Source organism: Carassius auratus, chromosome 50 (genome assembly GCF_003368295.1).
Source record: "Carassius auratus strain Wakin chromosome 50, ASM336829v1, whole genome shotgun sequence".
NCBI classification, from domain to species: domain Eukaryota; kingdom Metazoa; phylum Chordata; class Actinopteri; order Cypriniformes; family Cyprinidae; genus Carassius; species Carassius auratus.
The window spans coordinates 3,174,371-3,199,907 of NC_039292.1; the positions used below are offsets into that span (position 1 = coordinate 3,174,371).

General features: G+C 38.4%; 1 protein-coding gene across 1 annotated transcript; it reads left to right on the forward strand.

Moving 5' to 3' along the window:
• The first annotated feature begins 8,448 nt into the window (after window positions 1-8,448).
• LOC113066660 (NUAK family SNF1-like kinase 1) lies at window positions 8,449-25,034 on the forward strand. Its single transcript, XM_026238598.1, has 7 exons — window positions 8,449-9,528; window positions 16,005-16,125; window positions 17,884-18,035; window positions 19,188-19,253; window positions 19,585-19,704; window positions 20,687-20,819; window positions 20,938-25,034. The coding sequence occupies exons 1-7, from the start codon at window positions 9,319-9,321 to the stop codon at window positions 21,975-21,977; spliced, it is 1,842 nt and encodes a 613-aa protein (XP_026094383.1). The 5' UTR covers window positions 8,449-9,318; the 3' UTR covers window positions 21,978-25,034.
• The last annotated feature ends 503 nt before the right edge of the window (window positions 25,035-25,537 follow it).

Consider the following 25,537-nt stretch of genomic DNA (forward strand, 5'->3'; position numbering starts at 1 on the left):
AACGATACATTTATGCATTTTTACTTTTTACGAGTTTTGGTGACTTTTTTTAATCTCTAAAAGTACCATGTAATGTAAAATATGCCTTTTTTATTTTATATTTTATATTTACTTTGCTTGGAAAAAAAAAAACACACACAAAAAAAAAACATTTTAAGTTCAGAATCAGACAGCCCGAACTTAAAATTCTTTTTTCAGATGACTTTAGTCACATCTGATGGTATAAAACATAAAAATATTAAATAAATCAATAGCCGCTATATGGCTTTAGTACTCGATGGCTGCATATAGGCAGAAATTTTGTAACATACTTAACCACTTAAGTGTAAGATTTTATCACAAGTTAAAATTGTAGAGCTTAAAAAGATATACAAAAATGCCAAAACAAACTTGCAGACAAATCTTACCATGCTGTGAGGAAAAGACAGAATAGGACACTCATTTTCAAAAGTCAATTTCTCAAAAACAGAAAAATGGTCCCAAACAGTTAAACAAAAAGTAGCGTGTTCCAGACATGTTTTGTTTGGAAGCATCAGCAAATCTTGCAGCAGGACTTTGATCTAAATCTGAAGTATGTGTGTGTGTGGACGGTGACTTGATCGGACACCTCTTTAATAACAGCTGCAGAAGTCTCAGGCTCTTCAGAAGTCTTCCCTGAACACAGGACGAGCTCTTTATATCTGAGACATTTCTCACTGTATCTTCTGTGTTGATAGAAGGTTCATTTTTGAGGGAAGCATTAACTCATTTTACAGTTAATCCCTGTTAAATCCGAGTTTCTGCAAATCTTGCTTCACAATACCCAAATACGACACTAGATGACAGCAAAGCCTGTTTAAGTGAATGAGGTTACATCTGGAACAGCACACCATCGTACTGTCTACTATAGCTGTATCTTGAGTATACAGTTTAAATATTGCGGAAATTGTGCCGATTATTTAGAATTAAATTAAATGTGTAGTATACAACTATAGCATAATATAGTGGTTACTGTATCCCTCAATGCAACCCCATCTACACTGAAAAAACTAACATGTAGAATTTACTTAATAAAATCCTCGTAACAATTTGCACTAACACTTTTTAAGTAAAATTTACTGCTTCAATTTTAAGTAAAATACACTTACCAAAATCAAGTAAAATCTATGTATTAATTGACTTGACATTTGTTAAAATATTAAGTAAATATTACTAAATTATATTTAATGTAGGATTTATATTTATTCTAAGCATTTAGATAAAGTCTATATATTTTTTTTAAATACAAACACACAGATGAGCTTAAAATATTAAGTAAATTTTATTTACTGTTATAAGGTAGGTTTTATTTAATATTTCAATTAATTTATTAAATGTATGTAATTAAATATTACTAAAAAATATAGTAATTTTGTCTGCATTTTAATAAACCACACAGCATAGATGCAATAAACATTTATTTTGTTTCAACATTAAACAATGACTCAGTCAAAATGTAACCTTTTGAAGTTACATAAAGCAAAACCTAAGTTTTAAATAACAACTGTTTCCTTAGGGATTTGAGTCCTGAAAACAATTTAATTTGTCAAGATCATAAAGTGTTTTAACCCCAAGAGGTATACAAAAACATGGGATGAGGTTTAAACCTCATGGATATAATGCATGGATACAACATTACTATTTCAATAAAAGTAACAATCCTCTCAAACAGTGCAGTTTCAACATTCAACATAGCACTCTGTACTTGTGCTCTAAACATTACAGCATTAAATGCATAAAAACATTTTGTTTAACAGTTAAAGATGTCAATATTTCTATATAAAACAATTTTGCTAAATAATGTCAAAAATAATTTCTTAAAAGAGACTGCATCCTACTGATAATGAGTAGTGCTTTTACGAATTCTGTTAAATTTTAAAAAAGTGAATCAAGGTTGAGGGCATAAATGAGTCCCATAAGCAGGGCACAAGCTTTAGCAGTATTTTGGCATCCCGGCAATATCTCCTTGCCTTCAAGAATAATGGATACATCCACTGGATCCTTTCCATCAGCTCCATGTACAACCAGAATCTTGAGGGTGTGTTGCGCTGTGTCACTGTGGTTGTCCTCCTGCACAATTTAGACAAACTAAATAAACTGAATTTTACTGAAAAAGCTACACTAAAGTAATACAGTATATATTACGCTAAACTGAGTCAAGCCTATTTTACAGCGAGCCAGGTTTAGTAAAACATTAGTCAAACATAACATAAGAGCCACTACAGCCAAATAATGTTACCCTGAGCCATAAATTTACTACTGGACTGTGGCTCTTTTGGTCTTAAAGGGCAACACTCCTGCAGAGTTTGTCTCCAACCCAAATCAAACACGCCTAATTCTGCTCATTAATATTCTACTAGACGGACTAAAAACTTTTAGGCAAGTGCGTTGAGGCCAGTTAGAGCTAAATTCTGCACAACAGTGACCCCCCAGAACAGAATTTGGACACCTCTGCTTTAAGATTAACCTGTACATAAGGGGTGTGAACCCCGGTCCTGGAGTCAATGTCCTGCAGAGTTTAGCCCCAACCAGCTCCAACAAACATACTTTGAAGTCTCTAGTAGACCTGGATTTCCTGGATCAGTTGTATTTGATTAAAGAAACACTCCACATTTTTTGGAAATAGGCTCATTCTCCAACTCCCCAAAAGTTAAAAAAGTTGAGTCTTATCGTTTTTGAATCCAATCAGCCGACCTCTGGGTCTGTTGATAGCACTTTTTAGCATAGCTTAATATAGATCATTGAATCCGATTAGACCAGAAGCATCTCGCTCAATTTAAAACGTGACTCTTCTGTAGTTACATCGTGTACTAAGACCGGCGGAAAATGAAAAGTTCAGATTTTCTAGGCCAAAATGACTAGGATCTATACTCTCATTCCGGCGTAATAATCAAGGAACTGTTCAGCTGTAACATGAACGCAGCAGGTACAATGATATCATGCAGCACCTGAAACCAGCCAGACCCTCTTCCTTGCACAGGGAGCATGTCTTGCTAGCTGGGAACTATTTCCACAGTTGCTTTCATTTATCAATGCGCCTGCTATGTTCACGTTACAGCTGAACAGTTCCTTGATTATTACGCCGGAATGGGAGTATAGTTCCTAATCATATCGGTCTAGAAAATCACAGCTTTTCATTTTCCGCTGGTCTTAGTAAACTATATAACTACAGAAGAGTCAAGTTTTAAATTGGAAAAATATCAAAACTCTTTGGTCATTTCTGAGCAAGATGTTTCTGGTTTAATCGGATTTAATGATCTATGCTAAGCTATGCTAAAAGTGCTAGCGCCAGACCTAAATGGATTTGAAAATGGGAAAACTCAACTGTTTAACTCTGGGGGAGTTGGAGAATGAGAATGTTCCTTCAAGGTTGGATCTAATCTCAGCAGGACACAGGCTGTCCAGGAGCATATCCCACCCCTGGTGTACGTTACGGTAATACAATTGTAACATTTTTAACATGACATTGAACAAAAAATGCTTTACCTGGCAATCTTCAAACAGTTCCTCTTCTTTCTCGCCAATGTACAGTATGAGGCTCTGGATAACAGCTTCATGCCTCATCTCAAAGTTTTGGTTCTGTGAATAGATAATTATTTTCAACACATAACCAATATCCATAGAAAACAAACTACCAAGTGATAATACAATGGCATACACATGCAAAGAGCAGTGATTTGAAAGAAGACTACAAGAGAAAAGCCTGGAAAGATGGAGTCTGTCTGGTGGTTGCTTTTGTAGTCTGTTAAGCTTTTTTTCAAAATATTAACTTTGTTGCCATTCTTTGTCGTTTAAACTGCTAAATATATCTACACTACATATATTACAGGTCGCCGGGATTTTGCCAAGTAAGACATGTTCCTGGATCAACATCTTTTGTTGATCCTGGATCAACATTATGTCCAAAAATATAGACTTAACCCTATCTCTACCCCTAAACCTACCCATAATTTATTCCTAAAATCAGTGGGAAATGATACCTGATTTACAAGGATGTAGAAGTTTCTAACCCTGATCATAAGGCTAAAACAAATATTTCCTGAAAAGTTATATCTCAATTCTGATTGGTTGATTGGAATGTTGTGGTTGATTAGAATGTTGTTCCAGGATCAACAAGGATGTTGATTCAGGAACATGTTGTACTTGGTGAAATCACACTCACCTATATTACACATTATGTAGCAATTAAGATATGTCTGGATATTTCACATCACTAGGTTTAAATCTTAGACTTAAACAGTGTTTTCAGTGTTTACACATCTAAAGGTAATTGGTGCCAACATTTAAAGTTGCCTTTAACTGTTTCGCTCTCTTATCTTTAGGTTTAACCCAAGGTTTCTGATCTAGTCAGTCTGATCAAGTCTGGATCTAGGCCCAATTTTTGACTGCTGATGATATTTTGCAGACAGCCTTTAGAAGACCTAATAAATGACCTCTACAATCATTTACCACCTCATCTGTGCTGTGTAAAGTACTATATAAATAAAAGTGGTTAAAACTGACTATTGAGTGAGGACTGATACTGTATGAGTGTGTAGTGTGTGAGAAACAGATCACATTCCTCAAAAGAGTGAACAAGCACAATTTTTAACAAACACACCTGACTCAGTATGTCCATGTACGGCCTCAGCTTGGTGCCCACAACACCTCCCTTGAGCTTCATTAGGGTAATCATTTTTGGCGTGTAGGCGTCAAGCCTGTTCATGAAGCTCTGTTCCAAGGAAATTGTAGTTAGTCTCCAAAATTCTTCTTGTATCTGAAATGACAAGAGATCGATATTTAAATAATACTTTTAAATTGTTTCTGGCCAAACAAGAGGGCTTAATAAAGGGAATACATTTACATACCTCAGCTTCACAAAATAAGGCAGGCCATCTCTCCTTGAAGTCTTCAGCAGCTGGACTACCACTCACAACCTCCAGCCTTCGATAGGAGAATGTTTTTGCCATTTTTTCTTTTATCACTTTATGGTTGTTCTTTTTTTTTTTACCTCTTCGAGAAGCTCCTGCCTCACCATTTCAAGGCTATCAACATTTTCTCCATTTGGATGTGGAGGTAGGAAGTTGACTTCCGCTCTCTTTGAGACATAAGATAAAAATTTACTGTTTATCTTTGATGACACACCAGGGTTGAAAACCATGCGTCTGAGAGATTTCCTAAATGCAGTCAAGCTGTAAATGAACAAACACAATTATATTAAAACAACAGAATTAATGAAAATAAATTATATTTAAGGTAGAAAATTACATGAGAACTAATCAATAAACAGAAGCTGAAATACAAGCAGGAGTTGTATTCTGACGTGATGCTGGTTAATAATCATAATGTCTAGGTAACAATTAAATAAGTTCATTTAAACACATAAGTCAATGTCAGAGCTTTTCAGACACTTTCTGGACTGAAAAAAATTATCACCCTATTGCAATAGTTCATGATAGAGTACAAAAAAAGTTTAATCTCCAGTTTCTAAATCTTAGATGGCTTATTATGTGTAAAATGATGCTGCTAAATTTCGAAATATTTGTTCTACACTATTAGTATTTGTAATGATATAACCAATATTTTTTAACATTGTTTAACCAAATCTTTTGTCTTTTTTATTCTCAGTTTTGTAATGTATCTGAGAAGAAACGCTTGTGTAATCCACAAAGATTAATGTAAACGGTAGAAGGTATGAACGTTATTGTGCTTTTCATCCAGAAATAAAACGCAGCTCCTTGTAAAATTATGCCTTCAGGGCAATTTTGGTTGGTCCAATAATTTCAAGGCAAATCTTGCTGTAGTCACGAAATTTATAGTTTATTGATTCGTTTTCACACATTTTTTTTTCATGTCACTCAGCACGATTTATTTCATGTAACGTTAATGTTTTGAAAGTTGTGGTTAAATGTAACCTGATCGCAGTTAAATGAGGAGGGTGGCAAATTAGGACTAAACTTTTCCTAATGCAAAATTCGAATCGGCGTGTTTTAACATAAATTCACTGACTAACACAAATTTCTCTGGTTTTAAACTGACTTCTGTATGAGACTACTGCTGCTTCACGGACTGCAGTGTAAAATGCAGGCCTAGGTTAATGTAACATCGAGTTAACGTTACCAGAGTTACACAACAAAGTCAATCGGACTTTCAAAATTCTCATGCACCTATACATTGTCATAAATTACTACAAAAAGGCAATAACTTACCGTACACATTAACTTTGCATCCACTTGTGACAATCCCAATCGCACGTGTGGCAATCGCAACCACCGTCTGTCTCGGATCCAAAACGCGGGCATGTGATTCGGTCACGCGGATGTGAACGTACTAAGATTTTAGATTAAAATTTACTCAGTATTTTTAGATTTATGTGCAATGACTTTAAAACAGTTAAATAATATGAGACAATATATAATAAAATTTACTATTCCCATACAGTACATTTTATACATGAATTAATTGTGTATTTATTTAAAAAATTACTTAGAAATTCTAGTTCTCAATGAATTGTAATATTACAATGTAAAAATTATGAAAGTAAATCTAGTATATTTTACTATACCTCAAAGTTTGTTTTTTCAGTGTATACTATGATTATGTACAGTATCTGTCTGTCTGTCTAGTGTTTGTAGGTTTATTTCTGTGCTCTCTTCTTGGCAGCTGTTTCTGTTTTCTGTATCTGATGTAGATTGATCTCTTGTGTCATCATTTGAACTGAGGGATGTGTTTGTGTGTCACTTTTTCAGGCTCACACAGAAGGCCACTCTCGCTGAAGAACGCAGCCGGCTGACCTATGATCAAACGCTGGTAATATACCATTCTGTTATCTGCGTTTCTCTGTGGTCACTTCAATAGCTTTCTCTCTCTCACAAACGCACACAAACCACATCTTTCTTTGTCCTTTGTGGTTCCTGCTGTTTTTAATTTGTTGAGGCTAGGGAATGTTTCTGGCAAAAAAACTCTGCCAGATGCCCGAGGGGCTGCAAATACCTGAATGAAACCTCTTAAAACAAATCTTTGTTTGTGTCAGAGAAAATTAAAATCATAACATGTCTAAGGGCCAGGGAAATGCTAGCATTTTGTTTGAAATCTTTGTTACATAACTTTTTCAGTACTGTTCATAACACAGTACAGGTCAGAGAGGAAATCTAGTAGAATTGTAATCAAATACATTCTATGAGATCATTATTTTGCACACATATATAAAAAAAAACCTTTCAAAATGTCTGAATTAGAACATTCTGAGAATCAAAGAAACAAATTCTGATTTAAATATTGATGATTCTAACATTTATTATGAATTAGTTTGTAATATATTAACATGCTGCTGTGACCTACACATGAATTTACATCTACACACCACTAGGGGGCAGTTTTTATCCCATGATACCTGATTCCAGGGTGCATCTGAGGCCAGATTTCATCTGAGATGCAAATCTTGGAGCAACACACATGCACACAGTTACTGTTCGAGTCTGATGTCCGCTGCCCGAATGCTCACCGCAACACAGGACCGTCCAGAGCTCTCCAGATCAAACAAAGACAAACAGCTCAGACTGGAGTCTGTTTGACTCCAACTTCCCCAATCAGTGGCTAAATTACACCGTGCAGGATCCAAACAGAAGGAAACAAAAGAAACCAAAGCTGATTGTGCAGGGTGAGGTTCCAGGCATGTCTGACTGCGTCTGAGCTGCAGGTGATGCATTCTGCAGTCAGGAGAACAACTCCGCCGCATCAGAAGAGTTTAATCTGTACATCTCGGTTTGGTCATTTCAGGCCAAAGTTTACTGGTTTATTTATGAGGGCCAAAGCTGGAGGCATGTTTGCCGCTTTAGGTCATGAAATACAATAGACCTTTGCTTTTAGACCTTTGAACGCTTATTCAAATTAATCTGATTTCATGCTGAACAAACAGCAAAACAGTTTCTATGCAAATTATGGTTGATTTTGCATCAGAGCTCAAGTGCTTCAGGCATGTTGATCCACTTATTAAATAAATAAGTGAATACGTAGGCTATATAATGCTGAGAAATAAAAATGTAAAAACTGCAGAAAAATAAAGTGGCTAAAAATAATAAATAATATCGTTTTTATTTATTTAAAATGGATAAATACAGCTTTTGCTTGACTTAAAGTGACTTGAAATAATTGAGTAGAAATAAAACGGTGAAATAATCTTTAAATATTTTGTTTTTAATGACAAATTATTTTTTTTTAAATAAATTAAGGACTGACTTAAAGTAAATGGGGCATTAAATGGGCATTAATTTTAATAAAAAATCAAGAATTGGTAAAAATGAAGTAGGCCTAAAAGTATAGCTCGAATATTTTTTTTATTATGTGTGTATTCTCTGCATAAAGTCTCAGTTTATTAATATAAATAATATACCTTTCTGCTTTCACTCTAGTAAAACAGAATCTGAAAATCCGATTGACAGAGAGAGCGAGAGCGACTGAGAGTGCGAGACACACACGAGACACACACGCCGGCGTGACTCCGCCCCCTTTATCTTTATTCAGTGTTCCTCAATCTGAAGGAGGACAGAGAGAAAGAATCACAGATCAGGACACCAGGAGGAGAGACGGGCCGAACACACCGCACCATGGCCACAGCAGACCCCAGACCGCAGCACATCCTTCCGTCCGATCCCCGCGCTCCCAGCCTCATATCACGGATCACCGGCACCAGAACCGAGCTGACTGACCCCACGGCGGATCCGAGGCCAGAATGAGGGTGATTTACGTCCAGAACGCCGGCGTGGTCGCTGCTTTCTCGACTGAGATTTTCTGCGGTAGATTGATACAAAGGAATAACGGAGAAATCATGATCGAACGCGCCACGGGAAAGAGAACACGTCATAACGGAGTAGGATACGTCATAATGTTATAGAACGCGTCATAATAGATTAATGCACAATAGATACATTGTCGTTCTAATTGTGAATGATACATTGTTGCAGTTTATAAGTGCCATAAAACCACATGTCAGGTGTTTATTCGTTTCTTTTTAATAATATGCCTTTTTAGTCCGCTCATAGCTCTGTTTTATCGTTCATAATTAGACTGGGATTATTATTTTCTTTTAGATAGCCTACTATATCCAGTTAAAGGTAGAATAAATAGACACCTCATTTAAATATATGAGTCATTTTTGACAATCATAAATTAGTTTATATGCTAACATAATAAACATTTGCATTGTCATTTATTTATATGCTAATTAGCTATATTGATTAGATTTATATTATTAATATTTCAAAGCATTTAGTCAAGATATTTAAACGTAGAGGGAGGTGTAAAATATCATCCTCCCGTGTGATGGAGACACAAAGGCCAGGTGATCCGCCGGGCCCCTCAGTGGTGATGGAGGCCCCTGAGGGCCCCTGTGAGGTCAAACGCAGCAACTCTGGTGTGAAGAAACATCATCACAAACACAACCTGAAGCATCGCTACGAGCTGCTGGAGACCCTGGGGAGAGGAACCTATGGCAAAGTGAAGAAGGCCATCGAGCGCCATTCAGGAAGAGAGGTAAGAGCTTCAAGCATCTGTTCAAGAAATCAATCTAATGTAGTGGTTATATATCAGAAGCTGCTTTACAGAAGGTTGTAGGTTCAATCCCTGCAAGATACTTCACCTTTAGTTGAAAATGACTGTAGTGGTACCATAGTACTATGGTAACATCTAAAGGAAATGCCATGATACATAGAAGTATACTAGTGATTGAACTTCTGAATCATTTTGTAAATGAATAAAGAACTGGCCTGGATCTTGGGCCGGCTGCAGTTTGCCGTTTTACAGTGTCAGCTCTGCTATAATAATCTGTTGTTGTGTTTGGCTCATTTCGGTCCATCTCTTGGGAATTCCAGCCCACGCGTGTGTGTGTGCCGCACGCGTTTGCTTGTGCAGGAGCAGATGTTTTAAATCTCTGGTAAATTTGCTCTAATGGCCCCCAATATAACGCATCATGCTTTAACCAATTGTCCATCTTGGTTGCAGTTCGGTTCAAAGGTCACTGCTAACCACTTGCCGTAAATAATGCTGCAGTCAGACCTTCAGCTCTGACCCTCGGGTCACTAATGAACCCTGACCTAGAATTTATACTGTGGGCATCTAGGTCAGGCAGGACTTTAGTGTCCGTTTGTTCATTAATCACACATACATACCGGATTCGTTCGGGCACACTTCGGCACGTGGCTTTGGTTGCTGTTTAACATTGTCCTCTAAACGTCTCCGTCACCACAGAACCTGGAACAGCTGCTAGGAGAAAGAAATCTTTCTGTTCTGCCGCCGAGAATGAACATTTGGTCATTTATACACCTTCACGTCAATCCAATTCTTTTTTCTAGAGTAGCAAAAAAAAAGATATCTGTTAAAAAAAAAACGTCTCGGTGATTTTGGTCCATTCTCTGAAAGTCAGTGGGGTGCAGTTTTGTTTAAATTAGCTAGTTTGACTAGATTCATTGTACCAAGTGATTGATGAACTTGTCTTGCATCAAAATACAGTATAATTTGATAGGATGTACAGCTTTTAAAGACACAAATGTTGTTTTGTTATTAGCTTTTAGCTTTGTTTTTTACTTGAAGAAAATATCTGCAACCCATTCTAGCAGGCCCTCCAGTCATGTATGTTTCCATGGAAACACTGTTGTCTGTGGCTGTTATGGGATGGAAGCAGATACACAGTATAGCCTTCTTTTAGTTTAATAATTAATTTAAAATCCAGGCTATTTCACAACTCATACAGTCATATAAACACACACACACACACACACACACACAGTGTATCGGTGGGCAGTGTGCCATCAGAGTGTTGGCAGGCTGTTGAAGAAAGTATGAGCACATGCTAACAGACCTAAAAATAAAGTGGTGCACACACTACACATCCATGTTTTTTCGTTTTTACCTCAAACTCAGATGCATGGTAAAACATAATTTGTCATGCGTGCTTCTAGGCCAATAAACATAAAGTCACTCAGGGAGATATATGGTGTTGTTTTCTGGCACGGGTTTAGTGTGCCTAGCAGGAATTAGTCCGAAAAACTTTTCACTGGCCGGACATGCTGCCTGTAAAGAGTTATAGCTCATACATATAGATAACAGACGTAGAAACCACTGGTAACCGCCATAGAGACTAAACATTAGACATCACAGAGTCTTAAAACACAACTACACGCATACAACACTGCAGTATTTTCTCCTATATGTGATAGTTCACTCAAAAATCTAAATTTTGAAAGCATTTCATCATGCTCATGTTGTTTCAAACCTCTATGACTGACTTTTTTTCTGTGAAACACAGAATAAGCATTAGTGCCCCTTTGTGGCATCGCTGAGAATGCAGTGTACTCACATTGGGTTATACAGTAATTACAGAAACTGCATTCTGACACATTTTAGTGTGACTTTACACTTAGAAGCATTAACATAATTGCATTACACATTTTGCAACACGTTTTAAAATGGGCTTGCATACCTAGAAGCATTTGCATTCATACAATTGTATTGTAATGAATTGCATTTTGAAACAACTTCAAATGCAAAGCTGCATTAAATTGACTTTGCTCATCTAAGGGTCGTTATATTTACGAACTTGCAATGAGTTATTAATTGCATTCTCATTTACTTTCCTAACAATATTTGAAATAGGATTTGTATTGCCAGAAACATTTATTTTTGCATACTTGCATTCCATCATGAATATGAATCTAGAAGGGTTTGCATACTTGGATTGTGTTATGAATAGCTCTGAATAATTCAATAACACATTAGATTAAGCTTCCATACCTACAAACATTTATGTTATTTTTCTGCTTAGTAATGTTAATAGCGTTTTGAAAGTTGCCTTTACATACCTGCATACTTGCATTGTGTTAAAAAATGAGTTGAAACTTCGCAAAATATGCACACACACACACACATACACACACACACACAAATCTTTCACACCTAAAAAGTTCACATATTTGCATAGATTTAATTTTAGGCCTTTCAGTATGTCATCATTGTGTCTCTTTTTATATCCCCAAATCATTTTAGGAGACAAAGTTGATAGCTAGATCCAACATAACTGTAAGCTCCATTAAATATCCTGAGATATAAAAGATGTCTCTTACTAAACAAACAAACTCTGTTAACGAAAGGTTCATTCTGTCGTGATAAATCTTTACTGTTTGTTATCACGTATACAGAAAAACAGAAGATTCTGACTATTGCTACAGTCCGTATTCTTGACCTCTACCCCTAAGGCACAGATAACCAAAGAAATTGTGTAACATATTCTTCTTTATGACTTTACCAGCCTCAAATTCACTATAATGACCCTAGCAGACAGACAGATAGCATATGTGTGTGTGAGCTATTGCATGTATGAGCTTGTGTAAGTGTGTGTTTGTACACACTTGTCCATCTGTGTGTGAAAAGGTCACTGTGACAATGCGAAACAGACACTTGAAAGACCATCTTGAGCAGGAAATGGGTGGTTTCAAGGTCATTACTAAGATGCTAGGGGCCTGCTAGGATGTTTGGGTTGGTTGCTAGGGTTGCTGGGTGGTTACTGGGGTGAATGCTAAGGTTTCGGATGGATAGCATGTTTTGGGGTGATTGCTGGATGGTTGCTAGGTTTGTGAGTTATTGATAAGTGGTTGCTAGAAATAGTTTGAAACATTTTAGGTTTATATTTCAAGTATATTTCCCTTTTCACCCCCCGAATCATTTAAAATATAACTAATTGTTTTTTAAACATCAAAACATTATTCATGCATTTGTAACTGCAGGTCAACTGCATTTATGTCCTGCATTAAACAGTCTGTGTGACTGCATCTAAATGCCACAGATGCAGATTCTGCATTGCAAACACAAATTTTGTTGGTAATGTTTGATTTGTATTGAAGCTGCAGTAGATAACTTTTGTAAAAAAATATTTTTTTACATATTTGTTAAACCTGTCATTATGTCCTGACAGTAGAATATGAGACAGATAATCTGTGTAAAAATCAAGCTCCTCTGGCTCCTCCCAGTGTCCTATTGCCATTTGCAGAAACTACATCGCTCCCGGTAAAAAACAACCAATCAGAGCTGCAGTCCGTAACTTTGTTTGTGTTCAAAATGTAGAAAAATGTATATAATAAGCGAGTGCACCATGAATCCATTTTCCAAACCGTGTTTTTAGCTTGTCCTGAATCACTAGGGTGCACCTATAATAAGTGTTTATATTCGGACTATTTTAGATTGCTTCGGGGGTACCCGCGGCGGAGTAACCCAGTACCTTTGTGATTCTTCATAGACATAAACAGAGAGAAGTAGTTCCGGCTACGATGTTCTTCCGCAAGACGCAAGCAGTTCTGTTTATTAACCGCTAGAGCGTCAAAAGTTCCCTACCGCAGCTTTAACTGATTTGTTACAGCCCTATAATAGTAAAAAGCAATAATTTGTTGGAAAAGATAATTCCTGTTCCTCCTGCAAACTAATCACCATCAAAAACTTATTAACACAATAGCACAAGCACAATAACATGCACAGAAAAATGTTGTCTAATTATCATTATCGACAAAATTTTTGAAAATATCGATATATCATTTTCTGTCATTATCGCACACCTATAGTGGTTTTTAGGGTTTTGTGTAGTTTTAATGGCATTCAGGATGATTGATAAGCTGCTAGGAGGTTGCTAGGGAGTTTGGGTCTTATATGGTTACCAGGGTAGTAGTCCGGGTTTTTGGGTTTGTTGCTAAGGCATTCCACATAATTGCAAGGGTGTTGTAGGTGGTTTCTAGGATATACGGGGCGATTGCTAGACGGTAGCTAGGGTATTTGGGGTGGTTTCTAGGTATTTACAAGGATGGTTGTTAGGGCATTTAGGGTGATGTTAGATAATTTGAGGTGGTTGCTAGGTAGGATGTTTTAGGTAGTTGCTAGGGCGTTTGAGTTGCTTGCAAGGATGTGTGGGGTAATTGCTATGTTGCCAGGGGAGATTGCTACATGGTCAAAAAAAGCACATGGTGTCAAAAAAGCATGCCCTCCCCCATTTTTTTATTACATGTAATAAAAAAGTAGCATATCTCTACACTAGTTTTGAGATATCAATCATGTTACGTGACAAAGTTCAAATCCCTCTCTTTGCAAACACCATTGAGGAAATACAAAAACCCGTCTGCAATTTTTAGTGATGATGTATTTTGTTCATTTGGCTCGCTCGCATATAAGCAAATAAAAAGCTCCGCTGGTCAGAATCCTGTTTCTACCTCTGTGGGAAAGCTGTGATTTTAGCTTTCTTCCTGGAGATTATTTGAAACTCTCGCTCCTGCTGTGTTCGAACAAACTGCAGCATTAGTATTCATGCCGTCTCCAGCCGACCTGGCGGGAGGTGAATACCTTCAGCTGCACATTAATTCATGAGCTCATGGAAAACACTCGCTGATGGCTTTACAATAAAGAGAAGGTTTTGCCCATTCGGCATTTAGAGAACGGCCCTGGTTTCTGGATTTGTTTATGCCTTTTTATTCCACATGATCAGTTTTGAAGCATTCTGCTAGGACTTTCCTTTTATGGATGTAGTCAATGATTTACCTTCAGCTCCTTCTCAAACATGTGGTTTTGGTTTCTCGGAGAAAAGCGGCATCCGCCTGCTCGCTCGCCGTTAATGTGAAGACACGGGCTGTTCTGAGAACTGCGGCGATGATGAGAATTTATAAGCAGGATCAGATAGACATGTTTTAGGGACAACCGTTGTGCGTATAACATCACAAAACTGACGGAATTGACAAAGGGATTCCTCTTTTCCAGCTAAGGTTTGTCATCAGCTCACTCATTGTTCCATTTGTTCTTTAAATGGAAATGCATGCCTGGGAGGGATGATAGGACAGAAATAGACAGGAAATCACTACCCAGATATCATTTCCTCTTTCCTCCCCATGGCATCATCCATCAGTCAGTCAATAGGGCATCTCCTATTTGCCCACATCATCTCCAGTTCAAGAATGGTTGCTTTTGGAGTTCTTAAACTCCAGAGGAACTGAGTGTGGAACATTACATTTTATTTATATTTAAACGATACAGAAATATATTGTTTGATTATTTCCATTAATTTTATTAATGTGAGTGATAAAAACTTTTTGTCTCACAATTCAAACATTTTTCTCATAATTATGAGTGCAAATCTTGCAATTCTGACTTTATTCTCAAAATTGAATGACATAAACTCGCAATTGTGAGTTGTAAAGTTAGAATTGCTGCTCCAGGTGTGTGTTCCCGGTGGGTGTTTTCACTTGGATGGATTAAAGCAAGATTACAGATACCAGTATAAATAGATTATAACACCATTATTGGCTACACATCAGTTTCACTTTCAGTTTCACTTTCAATTCTGATAACAATTAAATCAGAATTATAACATGTAAACTCACAATTGTGGGGGAAAAAGAGTCTTTGCAACTGCAAGAAAAAAAGTCAGAACTGTGAGATTAAAAGTTTCAATTAGCCTTTTATTTTTTATTCAGTGGCAGAAATGGGGTTCCATACAGACTGGAGCCTGTTCAGGTCATCATGTGATCACATAGAGACATCAGTGGAGTTTCCTCAGGCCCATGAGATAGCCTTCGTTCCTGCTTCCAAACACTGCTCCCTCATTTTCCTAAAAAAACATCAGGAAAATGACAAGGCAGGAGACTGAAAATATGCTCAGGCGTGATGTGTGTATGGGATAATTCTGTGGGTTTGTGTGTGTGTGATGGGATGATTACACCTCTGTCTGAAGAATCTACTCAGGTGTTTTTTTTTAACATTCCGAAATAGAATGTTTTTGTCAAGTGCTAAGCTTTGGTGCTAATCCTGGCAATGTGAGACTCATGCTAACTTGAGTCATTTCCTGTCGTAAAAAAGTGGCCTAAAATTACTGAGATTAATATTTGATTTAGTCCCAAATCGTCCAAAATATGCATCTTTTACAAATACTCTGTTATACATTTGTATTGTTTTTTGACAAGATTGAAAATCTTTCTTCTCTTCAGGTTGCCATCAAGTCTATCAGGAAGGAGAAGATTAAAGATGAACAGGACATGGTTCACATTCGACGAGAAATCGAGATCATGTCGTCTCTTCGCCACCCGCATATCATCTCTATATATGAAGGTATCTATCCATCCATCCATCCATCCATCCATCCATCTATCTATCCAAACTCAGCAATAAATAAAACACACAATTCTAATGAATAATCTTTCATGAAGGACAGTAAAATGCTTTTGTTCTATTGATGTAATAATGCTCAAATTAAAAAGTCTCAGTGAATATGAAGCTAGTCATTCCTGACCAGCATGTGTTTCAGCGGTTAAGCTCTCCGGCGAAAGTCTGTGTTGATCATTTCTAAAGACATTTTTTGCAGCCGTCTGGTTCGTTCTGCTGATTCTGTGCCTGGCGAGCTCTCGGTGCGCTGACTCGACGTTTTTCCGCTCAAAGTCCGTCTGGGTTTATAGGGCAGTTTATTTTTGAGGAGTTGCCGTATTCATCTTTGTTCTGTGTCACGACTCCGCCTGTGTTGTGGTTGGCCCGACTCAAAGAGGGGAGAACACCTCTTTAAACGAGTCTCCGGAGTCTTTTTTCTCGTGTCTGGCTTTGTCTTTCATTGCTCTAATGTCAGAATGTCTTTCTCTTTTAATTTCGTGCAGTGTTAAATTATGTTTGTGGGTTTGGGCTGGTCGTGGAAATTTTTGGATGGAGGAATTCATAGCTTGCGTACCCATTTAGCTGCGGGAACTTTCCCAGAGGAAGATTTATATTACTCAATGGTTGCTCACGAGACATATCTCTATTGCTTCTCCTAAAATTCCTCACAAATGAGACAGTCTGAGTACAGTGTGAGACATTTGAGGGGGTTTTTTTCAGGAGAAACATTTGAAAAGCAGGAGACTTGAGCAAAGTCTCCATTTAGCTGGATTTAACCTCACTGTGATCTAGGGGAAACATTTGGGATCTCCCATCCTCACAGACTGTGTATCACTGTTGAATTCAGCACTGAGCTCCGATATTTAGCATCACTGTGAGAAGAATCTGATTTACTCTCTCTGACACAGTATATCTGTGTTACGTTCACTCTGTTACCCGTCTCTCTCTTGCTAAACTATATTTGCACAATCCCAGAAGGCCTTGCGCTTGCATTCCCTGCTGTTCTGTGGAAAGCAATGGAAGGACAGGAGAGATTCTGTAAAAAGATGAGAAGCGGTTCTGGACGTGTGACAGGAGCCGGCGGCAGCGCCAAACGCTTGGGTGGGGTGATGTGTATGAGGATTTTTGGGGTTTTGCAGAAACGGCCACTTTCTGCTGCGTCGGACTGTAATTTGCTGTGTTTGTTCCTCTGGATTTTTCAGCTTCTCCTGGTCGTTAACAGATTCCGCTGTAACCTGCTGAACTTTCTGGACTGGCCACTACAAATAAAGTTTTTTTATGCATCCAGTAGTTTTGTACTTGTACTTTTTCATTGTGGTTGCATTCTGAAGAAACAAGGCGCCACAGAAACATTTATTTTTTGACTGGACGCCTCCCTGTTGAAGCCTTGGCCTGTGTAAACTACACATGGGTCATGTTATCCAACTGGTCAATTTCCTAGGCCTACAACTTTATCTAGATTTTTTTTTCTTGTCTGTTTCTTACAACTTTTATGTAGAGACTTACTTTCACTTTTCACTTTTTGGAATTGCATTATGGAAAAAAAAAATACTGGACAATGTAACTATTGTGAATGATATGGCTGACTACAAACATTTTTATACTGATTTCAATCTGGTATACACATCATTAAAAATACATTCTGAACATGTATAAATAAAACATCACGAATAAACACGTGTAAATAAACTGATTGGATTTTTATGATGTTGTTTTGTTCTGTAGTGTTTGAAAATAAGGACAAGATAGTGATTGTCATGGAATACGCCAGTAAAGGTGAACTCTATGACTACATCAGCGAACGCAGACGCCTGACTGAGAGAGAAACCCGACACTTCTTCAGGCAGATCGTCTCTGCTGTGCACTACTGCCATAAGGTACACACCTCTCTTATCTCTCTCCTTTCCATTCTTTCTCTTTCTCAATCCCTTTCTCTTCTCTGAGAGAGCCTCTTGTTTCATCAGGGTTTCCCGCAGAGCTGCACGTGCAGTTATTCGATGAAATCAGCCCGCGCGGTGCGAGTCTATTATCTTTGGCTCATGTCAGATTGGGAGGAATCTTGGAATTGACAACTGATGTGAAACAGCTTTGCATCATGGGTCGCACATTTCGGCATTTAGCAGAGCTGTTGATCGAGTAATAAACCACCCATTTGTACATTTTCATGAAGTATTGTGTATGTGTATAAGAGCTTTTCCAGTTTCTTACAATTGAATTGTTTTCAAGACTTTTCGATAGAGTTTGAAACCGTAATCCAGACATTTCCCCAGTCATCTCAATGGCAAAAAGTGTCCCAATTTACTTGTATTCACTCTATATTTATAAATGATGGTTCTTTTGTTTTGTCCACCATTTTTGTGACTTAGCTTGTTGCAGTGCATTATGGGAATGTATTCAGATACCTCCCTACCTTATCGAACAGCGCATCAAAGTACGGTCTAATCAGGCAGATTACTAGGTTATGATTACTAGGTTTGAGATAAGACAGTCCCATTCCCCAATGAGCCAATCAGGGTCCCTGTGGGCCTCCACTGAATGGGCTGGTTTGCAGCTGAAGATTACGTGATGTTATATTATCAGGGAAGGGGATCTTCCAGACACCAGAGGGGAGGGTAATGAGTCATCATCGCCATGGGCAACCACAATGCAGGGGATTTTCGGGTGGGGTCGGCCCAATGACTCAAGAAAGCAGCCTGTCAAACTGTCGATTTATAGTTCATCTGCTAAACACTGTGCATGCTGAACACATGCATCTTTCATGGTCATCAGACAGCTGTAACAAACTCCCTCAGATCCTAAACCCCTTGTAACTGGGTTTCTGGGCGTGCTGTAACCCAAATGCTGTGTTACTTTAAAGGAAACACAAGGACTAACTGCACAATCATGCTTCAATCAAAAACTGGTGTCTGAACAGGACTGTAATTACAGAGTGTGTTTGTGCGACAGATGTCAGAAGTTAATAAGGTTTCTGTTGGTTATGACAGTATTCCCTCAGAACTCTGAAGTGCATTCTGACGTTTTCTTTACAGAATGGTGTTGTTCACCGGGACCTGAAACTGGAAAATGTGCTACTGGATGAAAACTGTAACATAAAAGTAAGCATGTTACTGAAACAGCTGCTAAATCCTAGTTCACATCCATGAACTATAGAGTAAACAACATTAGGATTAGTGGGACCCACAAAATAGTATATGGAAAGGAGGGTGTACTGTTTCCAATAGATTTTCTCCACCTCAGTAGTGTTTAAATACAAGCATGTGAACTTAACAATTAAGAAATGGTGTGCTTCATTCATGAAACAAAACAAGCAGGATGTTGAGAAATCACTCTTTGTAAAAGCAAACACTGACTCAGTAAAAGTAAACCAGAAAGTGTTTTTGTTTACGATTATTTCTCTAAAACCAAATGTATTTATTGTTCATTCAGATTGCTGATTTTGGGTTGTCCAACCTGTATCATAAAGACAAGCTCCTCCAGACCTTTTGTGGTAGTCCACTGTACGCATCCCCAGAGATCGTCAACGGCAGACCATACCGTGGTCCAGAGGTGAGGCATGCTCAAATAAAGAAAGCTTTACAAGCGGCTCTTTATGTTGAACTTCTTTCCAGGATCATAAAAACATGCTGGAATGGTTTACTCCAGGCCTGCATTACGTGATGCACAGACATAAACCCTTGAGGTTTGCATCATCGTAAATGAACCACCCCAAAGTTTCATTATGTTAGCGTGTGAAATCCACTCTGAGTGGCTGTGATCTATCAGAGATCTCTGTGTGGTTAGTGAAGCCTTATTCTGCTCTTTGATGGGATTATACTTCCACATATGCTTAGGAACAGGCAAACACACGCTGTGTACTTCCTTAATGAACATGGAGAGCAGCTGGAGTTTCTTTCTCCAAGTATCTCTGATTATACATGTCAAACCTCGGTCAGAGTTTTAAGGCTCTTTAGAGCTTTACATGTGCTGCTCTTGTGGTATATAGCTCAGGGCTTTGTTGCAGTTCAATCAAAGAAAGCAATGAAAGTCTCAATTTCTTCTCACTCTGGTGACCACCTTATGCAAAACAATTACTCTAGTCTATAAGTAATGTCCTGTGAACTGACAATTCAAGAACCTGAAAAACCATCCAGGCTGCTGGGGCGATCTTGAGATTTCTGGCCTACATACCTTGCCCTTTCAACCCACCTTCTACAGGAATTACATAATAGAAGTTGTGTAATAGAATGTCTCAAAACATATTGATTGCATATAGAGTTGAAGCTTAAAAACAGCCTGAAACCAACAAGAGTGGAAAACTTGTACCTTCTGATGCTGTTTGGTCTTGCTGGAGTGTCCAGTTGCTTTCCAAAAAGTCATGCCATCAACAGATTTGCAGATGAAAGCACAGCCGGCATTAAACATGCAAGTCTTGTAATGTGATTTCTATCCCACCTCCATAAAACAGAATATCTGGAGTGTTATTAACAGTAAGCAGTAACTCAATGTTCTTTCAAAGTAAGCTGAGGTCAATGCCATCCATTATTTGCAGGTGGACAGCTGGGCTCTGGGGGTGTTGCTGTATACGCTGGTCTATGGCAGCATGCCATTCGATGGAGGGGACCACAAAAATCTAATTTGGCAAATCAGCAATGGAGAGTATCGAGAACCATCCCAATCATCAGGTACTGGAGTTGCATGAACTCTTAGACAAGTTCAGAATGCCTTTTGTATAGAAAAATGTGTGCCGATGATAATGTTTCTCTTGATCTTGATAAGAATCTTGCTTGGTCTTTTGTTTAGATGCTCGTGGTCTTATCCGCTGGATGCTGATGGTCAACCCTGACCGGCGGGCCACAGTGGAAGACATCGCCAATCACTGGTGGGTAAACTGGGGATGGAAAACCAGTGTGTGTGACTGTGAATCGCAAAGGGATGCTGGCTCACCCATGCTGGCTCGTCTAATTGACTGGCAGAACCGGACCGAGCCTCGGCCCACTAAAGCCATCCGGTCTGAGCCATTCCTGCTTGTCCACCAACGGCCCAAAAAGTCTAAGAAAGAGAATGATGATGGTGTGTCTCACTGTAATGGAGACGACAGTCTGGGCTTAAAGAGACCAAAGGGCATCCTGAAGACAAGAACCTCTGAAGAGCAACACTCTCCAAGTTCGGAAGAAATAGAATCCAGTGTGGGAACCCCAGAGAAGGAATCTGGGCCTGAAGGTGAAGAGGGCGAGGAGGAGCAGGGGCTAACAGGCAACTCTCCTACCAAAGCGGTCTCTATCCTTCCAAAGAAGGGAATCCTAAAAAACAACCAACAACGGGAATCAGGGTACTATTCTTCCCCAGAGCGCAGTGAGTCCTCTGATCTGCTAGGTGGCTACATTACACCGCTTGCCGCCAGCTCACCACCAAAGCGAGCAGTTGGTAGGAAGGGCATATTGAAGCGCAATGGGAAGTATTCGACATACAGTGGCGCTCCTCCTTTGACTGTCCTTGGGGAACCAGCACCTGGCGATTCTGGTTTATCCCGCAGTCAGAGTCGCCCATCTAGTATTGTAAGGGAGGATAGCGACACCATCACCAACAGTTCCTTCAGCAGCACTGACTGGCCCCCACCCGGGGCCCGCCCCAACATCAGAGGCTGTGTGTCTGCAGAAAACCTTCTCCAGCTGGCCAACTTTAAAGGTCTCCAGGCAGCTCCTCCCCTACACAGTGGGAAATTCAGCCGAGGAACGCAGGGCTCTCCGGGGGATAACAGCAGCTTCTCTCTACTAGGAGATCTTGATGATATGACTCAGGTGTACCAACAAGCCCTGGACATCAGCAACAACCTGTCATAGCGATAGGGGCTAGTTGAGAGGGGCCTAGAAAGAAAGAAGGTGGAGCAAGTGGAAGATGTTTGTTGGCATGTTGTTGACGACCAGTGCAAAACTGGGATTTCATGAATGTGAGTCCTTTTTTAATGGGATGGTAGTGGGAGTTGTACACAACCAAACCTTAACCTTAACTCCTAACCCTTAACCCTTAACCCTAATCCTACCCTATCCTTCTTGACCTTTACCCAACCCCTATCTTATACACAGTTAAAATGTTAAAACCTAGGGGGATTTAAGGGTTTGAAGTAAGTAAAATTTAAGTTGGTACTCTGGGACATTATCCCCCTACAGGCAAGGAATGATATTAAATGTTTACATATTGTTAAGTATAAGGTGAGTTATCATCTCAGTATGGCGTCATGTAACAGCAGCCTTGATGAAACAAAAATAGGAGCCAACCTGAGTTGAGTTTATCAAGCACCTTAAAACTCTAACAGAGCACATGTCATTTGTGATTTTTACTCCCCAAAAAAAGAAACCAGGGTCTTGCTCCAAACGAACTGTTGTTGTGTATTATTTATTAATATATATATATATATATTTTTTAGATTTAGTGGTACAAAACTGGTGTGTTCTGGCAGTACTGGAAGAATAAGAAACTGAAATCTCTCCTTGTCCTTGATTGGAACTGACATATATAATCGTTATTTTTCTTTCTCGGTTATTGTAATATGACATTTAAACTGCATATGTAATGATCAAACTTGTATCGATCCTATGAGTCGAAGCATATCTATGGATTTATAGAAGTGCCTTTTTTTGTTTGTTTTTCATTTTTTTAATTCATATTAAATTATGTATGTCATTTCCTTAAGGTGGAGAGAGATCCCAGAGGAAGCTGTCATCAGACGAACAGCATATTATTATTATTATTTTATTTTATTTTATTTTTTAGATGGTATTGAATGCTTAGAAGAGCCCCAGGACCTCTGAGCACAAAGCCTACCCAACAGAACTACCTGACTTCAAGGTTAAATTTGCCCAAATTCTGCCAAGAGGCTAGTGCTATACAATGCATTATTCAAGAAGAAGAATAGTCAGTCCATGACCACCTTGAAAGGGAGTTTATTTTCAGAACTCGCTGGGTAATTCAAGGTTCCAGCATGCTGGATTGGTTGTTTCTGATTGAGTCCTGACAGGAACATGTGTGCATGCACCATGTGTTTCTCTAGAATGTTACTCATGTGGTTTCTTGATTGGGTTAGCTGACTGTTTAGAGTTCTGGACACCTTCACCTTAACAAGGTTTAACTCAAGGTAGAAATGTCAGACACAATCTCAGCTCCAAAGAATGTTCAGGCTGAGACAAGCTTGTTTGACTATTTCCAAAGGTTTTGGACTGTAGGAACATTGTCTCTTCTGATGTTTATGTGTTGATGCTTAGGGATTATAATCGCTTAGCTTTGAGAATAATGGATTATTGGTTCTCTGTTGAACTTTGATGGCCAAAAAAAAAAAAAAAGCCACATTCCAAAGGCATGTTTGGACTAGATCTTGTGAGCTTCCTGTGTCATAGGTTTAATGGGACAGAAGCTTCACTGTTTCAGAATCTTTAGTCCTTTGTTTGTTATCTACCTGCAGAATTTCAAGTGCAATTTTTAGTTTTTAAAGGCTGTTGTCTAAATGTTTTTAGAAGGTAAGTGTGAAGTAGCTGTAGTAGAAAGAGAGGTTTTTACCAAGGTATGTTCATGAAAGCATTAATGGATGGAAAACGCTTTTCCAGTAAGAGGGACACATAGAATTATTTACTGGAAAGGATGATGTAGCTTTGTATTTTGCTGCATGTAAAGAAAGAATAGTGCAAGTGTAGAAATAGTGAGATGAAGAAAGTAGATGAAAGGATAAGGCAAGTATTTTGTACCAAAGAAGGCGCTTATGAGTAAAGAGACACTAAGATAGCTAATTCGTTATTAGCTTTAATAGAAAAATCATTTTGCACCAAAAAGTTCAACCGAACAGATCATGGGAGGCGTTTTGTTCAAAGGTGGTCCTGGGTAGATATTAAAGACACACCTAATGTGTATCGTATCGTACTGCATTTCTGTATTGCATTGTATTGTCAACTGGATTCAGTGATCAAATTATACTATGTTAGTATTTTTATGTTATTGCGCTTCTGTTTTTGATTCTCCAAAATATTATTATTGATTTACCTTACAGAAGAACGTTGTGTGTATAATCAACGATCTTCCCTGGGCTTTACAGGTTTTCAGTGCAGACATGCAGTGCTAATGCTAATGTCTAGCATTTGCATAAACAAACGATCAATCACAACTACTGCAGTTTCATCAGGGTCATTTGATGTGCGTCAGAAATCCCAAAAGCCGCCTCACAGATCTGACCCAATATTTGGTGTCACGACATTCATTATCAACCTTATTTGTCTTAATACCACCCAAATTTGCCATTGCTAACCATTGTGCCATCGTAACTGAGATTAATGGAGGCGGCCATCGCGAATCAAATTCAGACATGCTTTCAGCCAAACTGGAAATACCTGGTGCATATTAGTCAAAATTCAGCATAGAGGAAAACTTGACTGGATATTGTTTATTGACAGTACTGAAATGGTAGTATTATTATGTTATTTATGCATTATTTTATTTTAATTAATTACTTTTGTTGGTCAATGCCATCATCTTTTTTGGGGGTTTGGTATCAGTTTGAGAAACAAGGACTGCCAAGGAATTTTTTTGTTCAGTGCCTTTGCTATCTTTTATGATTTTGGTTTAATTTTTTGATAATACAATTTTTACAATTGCATTTTTTATTCTATATTTATTAGTGGTGAAGCCATTTCATTTAACAGCACTCGTACAAAGTGTGCAAACAAACACTGAAAGACAACTGGAAGAACAAAATAAGAGAGATTGCGGTCATGTGGTTGTGTTGTAAAGCTTTGGTTGTGTATTCAGCTGCTTTGGTTGTTGTTAAGTGGAGATATCTCACTAACCAGCAGTGTTGTGTACCACAAAACCAAATCTGTGTAAAACCAACTCAATAAACAAATCGTTCCAAAGGAGGTGATATCTGTGTCTACTTTATTTGACTGCACTAATGTTTTATTCCTGCATGCATAATTCAAAGAATATCCTACCTCTAATATTTCTCAGTTAGCAGACCTCAGATCTTTCAGTGGACCGTTTGGATTAATTTGATTCTCTTTTTGTGTAGGGTTTCTTACAATATGAGGGTGAGTAAATGATGACAGAATACTAATTCTTGGGTGAACTATCCCTTTAAGCAGGCCAAAGGTTTTACACAAGCCCAGAGTACAGCAAAGTGTGCATGAACAAGAAACAAGATCTGAAGGGAGAAATATATAAAGGAGAGGCTGCTGTCTTTGCCAGCTTTAATTCGATCCAGAGCTCCAGGACCCACAGAAACAGAACAAGAGAGCGTTTCAGCCGCGTGCCAGAGAGAAAGAGAAATATAGCAGACATGCTACACAAAGCAGGCCAACCCAAATACAGTTGTGCTGCTACAGTCCTTGTTTTTAGTCTTTAGGTGTGTCTCAGTCCGCTG